Source organism: Dipodomys merriami, unplaced genomic scaffold, assembly GCF_024711535.1.
Source record: "Dipodomys merriami isolate MVZ:Mamm:240054 unplaced genomic scaffold, mDipMer1.0.p SCAF_943, whole genome shotgun sequence".
Taxonomy (NCBI): Eukaryota; Metazoa; Chordata; class Mammalia; order Rodentia; family Heteromyidae; genus Dipodomys; species Dipodomys merriami.
In genome coordinates, this window is record NW_027206561.1 from 146,181 (window position 1) to 161,624 (window position 15,444).

The window sequence follows — 15,444 nt, forward strand, 5'->3', positions numbered from 1 at the left end:
TTCAAAGCCAGCCCGGGCAAGAAAGTTCGTGAAACTCTTATGGCCAGTAAACCACCAGAAAACCGGAAGTGGCACTGTAGCTCAAATGGTAGAATGATTGCCTTGAGCTGAAGAGCTGAGGGACAGTGCCCAGGCCCCGAGTTCAAGCTCCACAACCGACAATAAATAAATAAATTCCTGTGCATTCAGCCATGAGGGGGGATAAGACTTGTTAGGTATCAACAATTGTAGAGAGACACTCCTTGAGTGATTAACATGTCTGTGCAGAACTAAGAAGATATATGACTCAGAGTTTGAAGACACAGGAGATAGCTGTAAAATGAAGGCAGGGAGCTGGTCCTGCTGGCTCACACCTATAACCCTAGTCACTTGGAAGGATAAGAATGGAAAGATTGGGGCTGGGAAGGTGGCTCAGTGGTAGAGTGCTTGCCTTGCATGCCTGAGGCCCTGGGTTGGATTCCTCAGCACCACATAAGCAGAAAAAAAAAAGCCAGAAGTGGCGCTGCGGCTCAAGCGCTAGAGTGCTAGCCTTGAGTGGAAGAGCTGAGGGACAGCACCCAGGCCCAGAGTTCAGGCCCCATGACTGGACCCCCCCAAAATTTTTAAGAATGGAAAGATTGCAGTGTAAGGCTGGTCTGGGCAGAAAAGTGTGGGAGACAGCCCTCCCTTCTCAAGCCATAGCTGAGTATATAGTGATTGATGCTTATTGTCCTGGATTTATAAGAAGCTGAGATCAGAGAATCAGGGTTCCAAGATCAATCCCACTCAGGAAAGCCCATGAATAGGCTGGACATCATGGGATGTGCTTGTCATCCCAGCCTAAAGAGAAAGATCTCCGGTCCAAGGCAGGCCCAGGCAAAAAGCAAGACTTCTTCAATAATAACTCATTCACAAAAGGGCTGATGTTGTTCTCCAGTGGTAGAGTGCTTGCCTAGCAAACACAAGGCCCTGAGTGCAAACTTTAGTACTAAAAAAAAGTTGGGTTACATAGCCTGTTCCCCCCCCCCCAGTTTTTAATTTGTGGGCTCGAATGAGAAATCAGTGCTTTTTTAGGAAAAAAAAAAAAGTACTTACTGCAAAGGTAATTACAGAGGTACTGCCTTCCCTCTCTCCCTGGGGTTAAGTTGGACACACCCCTGGTATTTTGTTTGAAACCTTGAGATAACTCTACAACTTGTATAGTTATTGTCAGAATTCTTAGCATTTTCTGACCAGTATAGTATTTGTTCTCTGTATTACATTTGTACATAGCTGTTTTTCTCCATATTCCAAAAATAAGTTTCAGTTTTGCTGGTCACATCATGAATCCAAACCCATAGAAACTGTCTCCTGAAAACATAGAGGTTTCCTGTAAATGCTTGCTGGCCTTTTTCTTTGGCATCTTCCTTTTACCACGTTTGAGGAAGCTAATAGAGTTGTAATATGCGAATTATGTTCTCCTGCCTTACTGCTGAGAGCTCTCTCCCTCCTGTTTATGTACAGTACCACTGAGAGCATAAAATGTGGGGCCTTCAGGTTGCCTAGACATACCAGCAGGCATGCTTGGCTCCGTAGTACCACACCTTACTTTTATGTCCATGTTGACACTTTTTTTTTGTAGGTTTACACAAAAGGAGCTAATAGCCCCATATTTCTGAAAGACAGTATTTTTGAGAGAATGGTGACACATAAAGGACAACCCTCCTTGTGAAGGCTCAGAGAAAGGCTTTTGACAACGCTTGTGAGAGGTTAACCCAGAGCTTACCTGATAGCTCTGTGCAATTGTTGACGGGAGCCAGGAGCAGGTGGCTCACACCTGTAATCCTAGCTGAGGCTGAGATCTGAGGATCACAGTTCAAAGCCAGCCTGGGTAATGAAGTCCATGAGACTCTTTATCTCCCATTAACCAGAAAACCAGAGGTAGAGCTGTGGCTCAAAGTGGTAGAGTGCTAGCCTTGAGTGAAAAAGTTCAGGTATAGTTCACAGGCCCCGAGTTCAAGCCCCACAATGAACAAAAAAAAATGTTGATGGGGTGTCTGTGCTCTTGCTTCAAACACCTCCATGGGCCTCTTGTGAATTAATTTTCTCTCTTGTAATTTTAGTTTTTCTCCCACTAGGCTAATTTTAATTTCTCATTGCCCTTTTGATTTCCCATGACAGAATTACCTTGTGACCAGGGGTCTGACATGGAAAAATATGCTGACAGAGTGTCTCATGGCTCTTCAGCGAGGAGTGTTTCTACTGTCTGGTAAGTGGCATTTCACTTTCTAAAACAGATATGAATTTCTAAGGCAGTTTTGCCTCCTCCAAATCAGAGAGAATCTGACAGGCCATACTCAGGCAGTATTACCTGTCTGCATTTATACATTTACAGCTTTGACCTCTTATCTTCTTTCCAGAGAATTGGGTGGGGGGTGGGGGGCAGGGGGTTGAGCACATCACTCCTGAGGCTTAAACTCAGTATCTGGGGCTTTCTTTTTGAGCTTTTTTTTTTGGGGGGGGGTTCCGGTCATGGGGCCTGAACTCTGGACCTGGGTGCTGTCCCTCAGCTCTTGACTTTGAGCTTTCATTCTCAAAGCTAGCACTCTACCAATTGAGCCACACACAGCTCCACTTCTGGCTTTTTGGTGGTTATTGGGAGATAAAAGTCTCATGGACATCTGCCTGGGCTAGCTTTGAAATGAGACCCTCAGATCTCAGACTCCTGAATAGCTAGGATTACATGGCTTGGGTAGACTTCACCATTAGCTGGCATGAAGTCCAGAGATGATTGTCTCCAGATTCTAGATTTTCTGACACTTGGTGGATCATTACTTGGGAGAGTTGTGCCTTCTAGTGGAGCACATAGTTCCTGTGCAGTGAGATTATTGCCATTATGGGAAACTACGGAAATATTAAAAACAGTTTTTGTTTTTTTTTGGGGTCTGGTCGTGGGTCCTGAACTCTGGGCCTGGGCGCTGTCCCTCAGCTCTTCAGCTCAAGGCTAGCGCTCTACCACTTGAGCCACAGTGCCACTTCCGGCTTTTTTCTTTTTGCTTATGTGGTGCTGAGGAATTGAACCCAGGGCCTCATGCATGCAAGGCAAGCGCTCTACCACTGAGCCACCTTCCCAGCCCAATAAGCAGTTTTTTTCTAAAACAAAAATTATTATGAGAGAAAGACTTTAGAGGATTGAACTCTTTTTGGGTCTGGTCATGGGGCCTGAACTCTGGGCCTGGGTGCTGTTCCTCAGCTCTTCAGCTCAAGGCTAGCACTCTACCACTTGAGCCATAGCGCCACTTCTGGCTTTTTTCTTTTTGCTTAGTGCTGAGGAATCGAACCCAGGGCCTCATGCATGCAAGGCAAGTGCTCTACCACTGAGCCACCTTCCCAGCCCGAGAGGATTGAACTCTTAAGTCAAAATCCCTTTTGGCTGGTTCTATCTCAAGGACATGTTCTAGTGAATACCTGTCTGTCAGTGTTCATGTTTAGCATGACTACCACTTCCATCAGTTGCTTGGAATGCCTTTTGTTTTACAATGCATTCTTACTTTTTCAAGAATGATAAAGGCCCACAAAGAAAACAAGTCATCTCAGGATATGCAAAGGCTAAAATAAGTCACTGGAAACCCCCACATAAAAATGCCCAGGTGAGTGGTAGCTCAACGGGAGAGCCCTTGCCTCCATATGTGATGCCCTGGGTTCTCTCTCCAGCACTGCAACAACAGAAATGAGTAAATAAAAATAAAAACACTAAGCAAGGCACTGGTGGCTCACACATGTAATCCTACCTACTCAGGAGGCTCAGACCTGAGGATGGTGGTTGAAAGGCAGCCTGGGAAGGAAAGTGCATGAGACTTTTTGTTATTGTTGTTGGTTGTGGGGCTTGAACTCTGGGCCTGGGTGCTGTCCTTCAGCTCTTCAGTTCAAGGTGAGTGCTCTACCACTTGAGCTACAGTGCCACTTCCTGTTGGAGCTAAGAGTCTCTCACAGACTTTCCTGCCAGGTGGCTTTGAGTCTCCTGAGTAGCTAGGATTACAGGCGTTAGCCACCGAGCCCGGCTGTATGAGACTCTTTTTTTTTTTTTTTGTAGTGGTCGTGGGGTATGAGACTTTTATATCCAATTAACAACCACAGATGGCTCAAAGTGATACAGCACTAGCCTTGAGCACGGACAGTGCCCGGGCCCTGAGTTGAAGCCCCAGGCCTGGTATACAAAAGACATATACACACACACACACACACACACGCACGCACGCACGCACTCTCTCTCTCTCTCTCTCTCTCTCTCTCTCTCTCTCTCAGCAAGAGGGTCCATTGTGGTGACACACTATAATCCCAGCTGTTTGTAAAGAAGATACAAGAGGATTGCAATTTTGAATCCCAGCTAGGCAAAAGTAACACATCTCATAAACAAGCTGGGGCTGGTAAGCTCCTAACTATAATCTTAGCTGAGATCTGAGGATCATAGTTCAAAGCTAGTCCTGCAGGAAAATTTTTGCGACTCTCATCTCCAATTAACCAACAAAAAACTGGAAGTGGATGTGTGGCTCAAATGGTATAGCTCCAGGCTTGAGCCCTAGTCCTGGTACATACACACATATGCCAAGCGTGGTGGTATCTGTAATCTCACCTCATGGGAAGATGAGGAAGGAAAAAAATCACGATCTGGATAAAAGAGCTAGGGGGGGGAAAAAACCTGAAGCAAAAAGACTTAGGTGGTTCCTAAGTCTTCCTAGCAGGTAAGAAGCCCTGAGTTTGAGCCACAGTTGTTCTCACTGATTCTCACCAAAAAAAAAAAAAAAAAAATACCTCAAGAGAAAATATTGATTACAAGTTTCTTCTCCTCCTTTTTTATCCCCCCCTTTCTTTTCTTTTCTTTTTTTTTTGGATTTTTTTCTTTTTTTTTAAATTTTATTTTATTTGTGAACATACTGTACAGAGGGGTTACAATTACATGGGCAGGATAATGCGTACATTTCTTACCAAGCATTGCAGCCTCCTCCTTTGGTTTACCCTTCACATCCCTTCCCAGCCTCCCCCCCATCTTTTCTTTTTTTTGGGGGGGGGTCCAGTTTGGGGCCTGAACTCTGGGCCTGGGCGCTGTCCCTCAGCTTTTTAGCTCAAGGCTAGTGCTCTACCACTTGAGCCACAGTGCCACCTCCGGCTTTTTTCTTTTTGCTTATGTGGTGCTGAGGAATCGAACCCAGGGCCTCAGGCATGCAAGGCAAGCGCTCTACCACTGAGCCACCTTCCCAACCCATCCCTATTGTTTTCTTGTTCTGGTCTTCGGGCTTGAACTCAGGGCATGGGCATTGTCCCTGAGCTTTTTTGCTCAAGTATTCTACTACTTGAGCCACACCTCCATTTCTATCATTTTGGTGGTTAATTGGAGCTAAGAGTCTCATGGTCTGGATGCCAGTGGCTCATACCTGTAATCCTAGCTACTCAGGAGGCTGAGATCTGAGGATCATGGTTCACAGCCAGCCCAGGCAGGAAAGTCCATGAGACTCTTATCTCCAAATAACTACCAGAAAACCTGAAGTGGTGCTGTGGCTCAAGTGGTAGAGTGCTAGTCTTGAGCTGAAGAGCTCAGGGACAGTGCCCAGGCCCACAGCTCAAGCCCCACAACTGCCAATTAAAAAAAAAAAAAAAAAAAAGAGTCTCATGGACTTTCCTGCCCAGACTGGCTTTGAACCACAATCTTCAGATATTAGCTAGGGATTACAGGCTAAGCCACTATTGTCCAGCTCTTAACATATTTATGGATTTTTTTTTTTGGGGGGGGGAGGTTGTCGGCCTGGGTACTGTCCCTCAGCTCTTCAGCTCAAGGTTAGCCCTCTACCACTTGAGCCACAGCATCACTTCCAGCTTTTTCTGTTTATGTGGTGCTGAAGAATCGAACACAGGGCCTCATGCATGCAAGGCAAGCACTCTACCACTGAGCCACATTAAAAATTTTTTAATCCATGTGGGATTACTTTGCTAATAGAAAATAAATTGATTTTGCTGTTTTCCAAATGTATAACCCATCATTCCACCTCATTTATGGATCAATGGAGCCCATATTTTAAAGTATTGATTTTATTCTGCTAGTTAGAAAATGACGTCCACTATGTTACTTGAGCCTGTGTGCTCTATCTACATGAGGCTATGTTCCCTTCAGATTACAGAGTTACTGGAAACACTGTGTTATGTTACTGCTGTGGCCTTCGCAGCTTCCGAGAGCTGACCTATCAGTATCGGCAGAACATTCCTGCTTCTGAGTTGCCAGGTAAGGTGTCCACAACTCCAGGTCTGTCTTAATTGGCTTCTTGATCTGTGTATAACAGATGTTCAGTTTGGGCCTTGGTGCAGTGCTCATCATAGAATGAAAGTCCCAAGCTTACGCCTGTCATCTTAGCTACTCAGGAGGCTGTGATCTGAGGATCCTGGTTCAAAGCCTGCCCAGGAAGGAAAATCTGTGAGACTCTTTTTCTCCAATTAACTACCAGAAAACTGAAAGTGGCACTGTGGCTCAAAGTGGTAGAGCACTAATGTTGAGTGAAAAAGCTCAGGCCCTGAGTTCAAGCCCCATGACGAACAACAACAAAAAGAATAAAAGTCCCACATGACAAGGAGATGGGCACCTGAGCGTCAAGGTGCTATTTACTATAGGACTAGATTTTTGTCACTGCTGGCCAAGGCAATGCTGTTTTCTAAAGCAAAGATGTCAATCTGATCATTGGAATACTTTCATTTCCTAGATTTGGTTTTCAGCTACATTTGTTTTTCCTTTCCTTAATTCCTAGCATGGTCTGAGGAAACTTGCACTGAGAGGTTCATCATAGTTCTGCTTACACATTCAATTAGCTAGCTGTGTGGCTACATATGATCCCTAATGTGGGTGTGCATCTTCTCTTTTTCAGTGGCTGTAACATCCCGTCCTGACTGCTACTGGGGCCGCAACTGCCGCACTCAGGTGAAGGCTCACCATGCAATGTAAGTCAGGCTGAGGGTACAGCCAGCGAAAGGTTCTTGAGATTCAGGAAGGCAATGAAAACAGTCAACTCCGTTTAAATATGGATTAATTTGAGATCTGGGACGTAGCTCAGTGGTAGAGATCTTGATATTGGTTTAAGACTTGGGTGTACTGTAATAATCCTATACTTCTATAAAGTCACCTAGCATGTAAAATACTATCTTCATGTAGAAATTCTCCTTATTTCCTGAGGTATTGGTGTACACATGTCTACCTTCCACCTCTGTGTTGTCATCTCTGGGGTCATTTTATCCCAGGTCTGATAGCATCTGGAACACAGCTGCCACATATTCAAGGGTTAGATCTTTGTTTTTTTGTTCTTTTGTCAGTCTTGGGACTTGAACTCAGGGCCTGGGTACTATCCCTGAGGTGCTTTTGCTCAAGGCTAGCACTCTACCACTTGAGCCACAGCGCCACTTCCTACATAACTGAGGTTATGTAGTACCCAGTGCTTCATGCATGCTAGACAGGCAGTCTACCATTAAGCCATATTCCCAGCCCCAGGGTAAGTGGCTGTGGTTGCTGGTAATGTTCATCCTATGCTACATGTCCTATTCACACATTCACATAAGGCTGTGACAACTGGTCCTCATAGTATGAGTGTATTTGAGAGCAGTATAACTTGGCCACTCCCTACCACCACCACCATGGTGTCTTTGGTGCGATCTTTATTTATTTTTAATTATGTGGTGCTGAGGAATCAAACTCAGGGCCTCATGCTTGCCAGGTAAGCACTCTACCACTGAGCCCTATTACCAGTCCTTCAGTGTGGTCTTTAAGTGATGTTTACAGCAATGTCTGTGTTGCCCTGTTAGGTCAGAACTTAGCAGTAATCTTTGCCCTGTTTTTAAAAAAGTGGCATGACCACTTATTCATAGCTGATCAAATCAATCGTTTCAAATTGAAGTAGTTGTGCTGGTATACCTACCTAGGATTCTCACATGGTTCTTCCAGTGTGGAGTTTCACAGTCCTTTATTTGAACACTTCTCTGATATTCTTTGTATGATTTGGACATTTTCTTCCTGCAGGAAATTCAATCACATCTGTGAACAGACGAGGTTCAAGAACTGATCATCTGAACTGAGCATTGGGGAGACATGCAGACAGCTGTTGAGCCCTGGAGACAGTGATACCATGTGTAAACACTTTTTAAGGGCATTTCTGTAGTTTCCCCTAAGTGGTGCTGGGGTGTCTGGCCAAGGCACTATGATGTGACTTTTTCTTTTGTGGTTTTTACCCCAAAGTGAGACTCCTTGGCCAACTGAAAACTTCCTGTCAGCTCTCCCCTCCTGCAGGGACAATGACAGTGCAGATTTGTGCTTTTGTACCTTTCCCACAACTACAGTTGAACTGGGAATCTCTTTTCAGGAAAAGATTGATGGGAGAAAGGAGGAGGCTTATCAGAGCATACTGTTTAAGCAAAGGGAGCTTAAGTTTACAGCCTGTATGATGTACAGATTATTCTGCTGTTGGGATATCACAGCCTTTTATATATTTTTATTTTAATAGGTTTGGTGCTTCTAATAAGATTTAAATATCACAAACTAGCACAAATAATATAATTTATAATTTACAAATTGAGATTGGTGATAGTATAATATTTGAAAGAATGAACATGTTTTTATTAAAAAAAAATCATTTGTCCAAAACTGCTAACCCTGGATGTGGATGTCAACTTAGCAGCTGAGTGTGTGAGTGGAGTTTCAGCTCCCTAGCACAGGGCTGGCCCTGCTTCTGGTGGAAGAGCCCCCTGGTTAGACCCCCACCCACAGAGCTCTTGATGGGGGTTGTGGAGGCTTGCCTGCCCCCTCCCCTCCCTTTCTTGCTACATTAGGTTTGCCATGTCATCTGGAATAATACTTGAAAAGTTGTTTTTTTGTAAAAAATGAAAGGGGTTCTTTTTTAATCTTTCCTTGAAATCACCTGTTACGTTTGTCAACTTTTTTGCTTCTTCTCAGGAATACAATTTTCAACTGTTGTCTTGCTCTTGATAGAAACTGAGAGGCAGCACTGTATTGGTGGGAGAAAGTTCTCTTTTTTGATTCTAATAAACAAGCTGTGTTTGTTTTTATCCTTTGTGTTAGGTTTGTGTGGGGAGCTGTAGTGGAGTTAGGTTCTGTGGAAGTTTACTAGTTAATTACTACTTGTAATGTCTCTTATTGCCTTCTAGTCTCACAGTAACATGAGTCACATGGGGTCAAGTTAGGTCCCAAACCTGACTATTAGGGACTAACAGGGACCCAGGGTACTCTTCATTCCACTGAACCCTCTTTGTCCAGTGTAGATAGGTTTGTTTTCTGTAGCCAGGAAGGGAGAGCTGCTGTGTCTGAGTCCTAAAAAGTGAGCATTTAGGGACTGGGAAGGTGGCTGAGTGGTAGAGTGCTTGCCTTACATGCATGAGGCCGTGGATTCGATTCCTCAGCACCACATAAGCAGAAAAAGCCCCATGACCTACAAACAAAAAGAAAAAAAAAAGTGAACATTCATCCTCCATCTCTGAAAGGCAAAAATGAATGTAAGGACCAGAAAATTCAGTAACTTTCAGTAATCTAGCGTTAGGTCTCAATATTTCTTTTTTTTGGGTCCTGTCGTGGGCCTAAACTCTGGGCCTGGGCGCTGTCCCTCAGCTCTTCAGCTCAAGGCTAGTGCTCTACCATTTGAGCCACAGCACCACTTCTGGCTTTTTTTTTTCTGCTTATGTGGTGCTGAGGAATCGAACCCAGGGCCTCATGCATGCAAGGCAAGCGCTCTACCACTGAGCCACCTTCCCAGCCCCAGCCCTTAATATTTCTTAAGAGGAAGGACAGCTCCAGCGCTATTGCATCCCTGGTCCAAGGGGATTCTGTGGTATTTCTGAGCATATGGTGGTCAGAATGGAGCCTGGATCCAGTTCTAATGGGAGAGAGCCTTGGGCCTGGGCAGTGGTTTCTGGGTGTGGTCCGAACTGCCTGATTATAGGACTCATGGGCTCTTTATAATTTTCTATACTTCCTCTTTCTCCCAACCCCCACAATCACCACCAGCTAAAGGCAGCCACTCTAACTGATCCTACCACAGGGCCACCGGGAGAGCCAGTACTGTTAAAAGCACAATCGTTATTTTTAAAACCACAGAGTTATATTGAAGTCAGAGGGCAGTACTCTACACCTGGTCTAAGCCCCTAGGGTACTTACCCATTTTACTGTGTGTGGATGATCCAAACCACCACGCACACCTGCCTTCTGGGTCTTCACCATCTTAGGCATGACCTTTCTGTCAATCTTGACCTTTCCTTCCCTCACCTGGACCCTGCCTCCCATCTGCTGCCCCTGCTCCCAGTGCTTCCTCAGGCCTGCAGCTGTGCTGGCTTGGGCTGGGAGTCGCAGCTCGCCTGCCTGCCCACCCTCCGACCCCACTCAGGCTCGGCTCCCCGCCCCCGCGGGGCGTGAACCGGGACTGCGAAAGCCTCTGGCACAACCCCGGATGCAGAGGCTGCGGCGGGGCCTGAACTAATGGCGGGGTCTCCCGCTCCGCCGGGCGCCGCCCCTCAGCCCCTCGGCTCCTCAGCTCCAGGCTGGCGCTCCAGCGCTCGCCCCAGCCACTCCCGGGGGCGGCCGGCTCTGTAGGCACGCGTGCTGCGGCCCTCGGGCCTCGCGGTCCGGGGGTCGAACCCGGGCCCTGCGCTTGCCGGACGCGCGCGCTCTCTCCCCGAGCTGCGCCTCAGCCCGAGTCGCGCATCTCGGGGTCCCGGCTTCCAGGGCTTTCTGTGGGCCCCGGCCGGGCCGGTCGTGAGCGGCCGCGCGCGCGCCCCGTGTCGTCGTGAGACTGTGTATGTAGTGGCACCGGGTTCAGGGAGAACACTCCAGGAGACTCGCCAAGCCCCAACCGAACCGGCCTGGAGAACCACCCGGGGAGGGCGTGAGGCCGTGCGGAGCCGCGAACCGCAGCAACGACCCAAAGAGGACCGGGCGCTTCGCGGGGCGCTCGCGGCCACCGCCGCCCTCCCCGGAGGGCGCGGCACGCCCAGAACGGGAGGCGTCCGGAAGTAGGTGTCGGCCCCAGGAACCGCGAGGCGTGGGGCGGGGCCGCGGCGGCGGACACGCCCACCGAGGGGCGGGGAGATGCTGGCCTCGCCCGGCGCCCCGAGGCTGGGGCGGGCGAGGACGCGGAGAGCCTGGCCACGCCACTTCCGCCGGAAGTGGTGTGGCCTGGTTTCCTGCCCGTGTCGGTCCGGCGCGTCTGGAAGTTGTGTTTTCGCGGAGTAAGGCTGCGAAATCTCCCAGTCACTTTCTGGAGTTCGCCTCTGACAGGTGCGGAGCGAGCTCGGCCCCGGGCCCGGCTCGAGGAGCCCGTGGCGGGCAGGGGAGGAGGTCTCCCCTCCGGAACGGAGGACGCGCGCCCCGGCTGTTTCCGGGGAGCCCGCGGCCGGCGCCCCGCCGCGCCCCGCCTCTCGTGCGGCCACGTCTACCGGAGCCGCAGGGTCCCGGCGCTGAGGGAGCGTCGGCGGCCTTGGGCGCGGCGAGGGCCCCGGGCCGGTCTCTCTGCGGCGGCAGGGCCGGGAGCCTCCGGCGAGGTGCGCGGGGCGGAGGCCGAGGGAGGAGGGGGCCGCGCGGGCCGCGGGCCGCGCCGAGCGGGGTCCTGGAGGCCCGGTCCGGAGCCGCCCCGGGCCAGCCTTCCTCTGGCTCCCGCCGCGCCCGTGGGGTGCGGGCTCCGAGGCGGCCGCAGGCGGCGGCTGGCGGCGGGCACTTCCCCCAGCCGAGGCGTCTCGGTTCGGGGGCTCCGGGTGGGACGGCGCCAGTCGCCGTCATCCGCGTCAGTCAGGTGACAGAGCCCGTCCCTCCCCGGAGTGCCGGCGCGCCGGTGCGTGCCGCCCTGTGCGGTGCACGTCCTGGGCTAGTGTTGAGGCCATGTAGTTCCTGCCTCACCCACCTTCTGGAGATGGACACAGGCCACGCATGGAAGGCCATTGTTCAGAGGAGACTGAGTGATGGTTGGGTGGGTTCAATGTATGCGGGCTTACTGGAAAGCCTGTGGAGGAGGTGAGTTGTGGACCACGACAAGAAATTGCCTTACAGAACTTTCCAGAAGAATGTTTTCGACAGAACAGGCAATGTGGAGGCACTGTTGAGATCCACTGTGTTTCTGGGTACAGAATATCGCTGAGGGGTTTTGAGAAACGAGGAAGTGGTAATGGTGCCGGTGCAAACGTCGGCAGGAGACACATGAATGTGGCTTTAGCGTTCAGGATAAGAAGTTTGTACTAAATTGTCGGTAGGACATTGTAAACCATTTATAGGTACCGGTAGCCTTTGCCTTTGTAACCCTTTAGTAGCTTACAGTTAAAGAACACCTTGAATGACAAGAAAAGGAAATAAAAATCATCTGACATCATTCAGATGCAAAGTCTTAATAAATATTGAGCTCTCTCAAGTAAAAATATCTTCAGTTGGCTTTGCAGCAGTTGAAGGAAAACTAACACAACTAATTACACTGTTTACTCAAGGTATGCACAGACCTGTTCCTTATTGCAGTCAATCCTAGCAGATATTTTGTCTTAATTTTTCATTGTTTTTTATTGAAGTAACAGGCTAAAAGTGGTTCAAAAATCTGCCCAAGCTTTCATGACCAGGTTGTCAGAGTCAGGATGTAAGGCAGATGTTTAGGCTCCTAAGCCTAGCCTTCATGTCCTGCTGAACAGTGACCTATAAGGTTGGTCTTTTTTTGGGGGGGGGAGGGAGTGGTGTCAGTCCTAGGGCTTGAACTCAGGGCCTGGGTGCTGTTCCTTAGCACTTTTTGCTCAAGATTAGTACTCTATCACTTGATCCACAGATCTACCCCTGGCTTTTTGCTGATTAGTAAGGGTCTTACTAATCACTTGCCTGGGCTGCTTCTTACTGTGATCCTCAGATCTTAGTCTCCTGAGTAGCTAGGATTATAAGTAGGAGCCACCAGTTCATGGCCAAGGCTGGCCTTTGGTTTTTGATTATGTACAACCCTAATTGCTTTTATATAGTGGTATAGACTCAACCAGATACTTTTCTCAGGAAGTCAAGTTTTGTATTTGGTTTACCAGTTCTATTTGCCCATAGGACTAGACTAACTGGTTGTTGGAGAGTGGTGTGTGTGTGTATATGCTTGTGTGTTGAATTAATAGATTCTACTGGGTAGAGGAAGCTGGAAGTCCTGTAGTCCCTGATATGATAGTTTCTCATGTGAACTCGCTTGACATCAGGCAAGTTATGAAAAGTTATCATAGTTTTGCCTTATGTTTGTCATCTAGGAAACAAGTGGAAGTGGTGAAAGGTAATAGCGTAATGAATTTGACCACTTTATTAAAAAAGACAAATGGAAAGAGGCGCTGTGGCTCAAGCGGTAGAGCGCTCACCTTGAGCTGAAGAGTGCAGGAACAGTGCCCAAGCCCAGAGTTCAAGCCCCTCGACCTAAAAAAAAAAAAAAAAAGTTTTAGCCGGGCACTGGTGGCTCACGCCTGTAATCCTAGCTACTCAGGAGGCTGAGATCTGAGGATCACAGTTCAAAGCCAGCCCGGGCAGGAAAGACTGTGAGACTCCTATCTCCAATAACCACCAGAAAACCGGAAGTGGCACTGTAGCTCAAGTGGTAGAGCGCTCGCCTTGAGCTGAAGAGCTGAGGGACAGCGCCCAGGCCCAGAGTTCAAGCCCCACGACCGACAAAAAAAAAAGACAAATGGAGTGCATATTGCTAATAATAGCTTTCTGTAACACACCTGCAGCTGTATGATCCTCTTCGTTGCACAAAATTTCTCCTATCTGGAGTCTGAGGTAATGTTAACCCTGGACAAGTGACCTGTGTTAAGTATAAAACTCAAGGGATAGTGAGGATAGACAGAGAATGGCAATTTATCCCCCTTAGAAAAGAAGTACCATTGCCAAAAGCCACGCTAGGCAGAATCTGTGTTTTAGCTTTTGAAGGAACTGCTTGTGATCAGGATGGTCTTCATGAGTTACTAGAGTAAGTTACAGTCTTAGGCCCCCATATTCTGGAGCCTTGCACCATCCTATTTCTGAAGAGAGGAAGCACTGCTTTGGAGTCAGGTGTCCTGCTTAGCAAGATGTCAAAGTAAGTGATGGTCTTGGGCTGGACAGCAGATGCATTTGTCTTTTAGTGTGACACTATCAATGGGACTTGAGTATTGTTGGCTGATGTTCATCTTTCCTGGAAACACTTAGGTGTGAGCCTTGTCAGTATTTGCCTCTGAGGCACATTGTGGAATTCTTGACTGCTCTCTTCTATATATTTCTGTAGGTAAGTGTGGGCCCATGCCATACTGCTTCTCTCCCTCACTAGATGACATCACTTCTCTAGGCTGTGGCCCTTGTGTGTTACTCTTCTAGTTTATAAATCCTAGAGCCAGTTTTTGTCCTTTGTTGGAACTGGAGTTTCCAGGCACTTAGGGGTAGGTAAGGGGTAGATTTTCTGCATTTGAAAAGGCATGGTTTTTGTTTAAGGTTCACATACTTTTTTAATTTTGTTTTGAAAACATTAGCTTAGTTAAGGACTAGAACTTGAGCTGAACTAATGGTTAATCTGTGTTGAATGCCTCTACGGTAGCAGGTATTTGAGCTGATGGGGCAACAGACTTGGATGGTAACAGACTTTGGAGGATATCTGCAGTGTGATGTGCTATAGAAGAAGCACATAAGGAATACAACAATAAAGAGAGTGGACATAGCTTTTTACTTGAGAGACCAAGAGAAATGTCATAGGCAGTGCCTTATGTGGATGTGGAAGGTGGATGTTTGCATTTTCAGCACAGAGACTTCTCTTCAGTCAGTTACACGTGGTGATTTTTGACATTGCTATCCCACAGGGCAGAAGCAAAGCAGAGTGCTAAGATTATGTTTTTGCTAAGAAAATATTTTTTTTCTTTTTTTGATCGGTTGTGGGGCTTGAACTCTGGGCTTGGATGCTGTCCTTACGCTTTTCAGCTCAAGGTGAGTGCTCTACCGCTTGAACCACAGCGCCACTTCCAAATATTTTGTTTTCTATTGTGTATATTCTTACACAGTTGTTTGTAATTCATCTGTCCTTGAAGTGGTGAACCTGTGATGAAAGAACCACTTTGGGCTTTATCTTGTTTTGTGAGGATCTTCCTCACAGTATCATCCTGATGTTACTAATACACCACTAGCTATATCTTGGGAATGACTGAGGTTGCAGGCTTAGTGGGTGTTGCAATAGTTTCCACAGAACATCCTGTGAAATGGAAATGTCTTTTCAGAGTGGTCTGGAATACTTAAATGCTTACCCAGGGTCAATTCATCACCTTACTCAGCTAAAAAAATCTCCTCATGGTCTGGGAAGGTAGAGTGCTTGCCTTGTATGCATGAGGTCCTGAGTTCAATTCCTCACCATCACGTAAGTGGAAAAAGACAGAAGTGGTGCTGTGGCTCAACTGGTAGAGCTCTAGAGCTCTAGAGCTGAGGGACAGCGCTCAGGTCCAGAG

General features: G+C 47.7%; 2 protein-coding genes and 1 long non-coding RNA gene across 7 annotated transcripts in view; 2 read left to right on the forward strand and 1 right to left on the reverse strand.

Moving 5' to 3' along the window:
* LOC138821857 (E3 ubiquitin-protein ligase CHFR-like) overlaps nucleotides 1–9,051 on the forward strand; it is a 40,776-nt gene extending 31,725 nt beyond the window's left edge. The window contains exons 14-17 of the mRNA XM_070014317.1: nucleotides 2,140–2,227; nucleotides 6,125–6,232; nucleotides 6,867–6,939; nucleotides 8,009–9,051. Of these exons, the coding sequence (XP_069870418.1) occupies nucleotides 2,140–2,227; nucleotides 6,125–6,232; nucleotides 6,867–6,939; nucleotides 8,009–8,051 (312 nt within the window). The 3' untranslated portion in view covers nucleotides 8,052–9,051. The remainder of the gene's footprint in view (nucleotides 1–2,139; nucleotides 2,228–6,124; nucleotides 6,233–6,866; nucleotides 6,940–8,008) is intronic.
* Nucleotides 6,027–10,960, reverse strand: LOC138821858 (uncharacterized). Its single transcript, XR_011370240.1, has 4 exons — nucleotides 10,154–10,960; nucleotides 9,373–9,431; nucleotides 7,908–8,023; nucleotides 6,027–6,401 (listed from the first exon to the last, which is right to left on the reverse strand). It is a non-coding gene; the product is annotated as an uncharacterized lncRNA (long non-coding RNA).
* A 208-nt stretch (nucleotides 10,961–11,168) lies between these two features.
* Nucleotides 11,169–15,444, forward strand: part of LOC138821859 (golgin subfamily A member 3) — a 47,503-nt gene continuing 43,227 nt past the window's right edge. For 2 of the 5 annotated variants that reach the window (XM_070014318.1, XM_070014323.1), the window contains exon 1: nucleotides 11,408–11,532. The gene's annotated coding sequence lies outside the window, so the exon portion shown is untranslated. Of the gene's footprint in view, nucleotides 11,270–11,407; nucleotides 11,533–11,851; nucleotides 11,999–14,530; nucleotides 14,933–15,444 lie in introns of those variants that run through there. The other 3 variants (XM_070014319.1, XM_070014320.1, XM_070014322.1) reach the window with 3 other exon arrangements.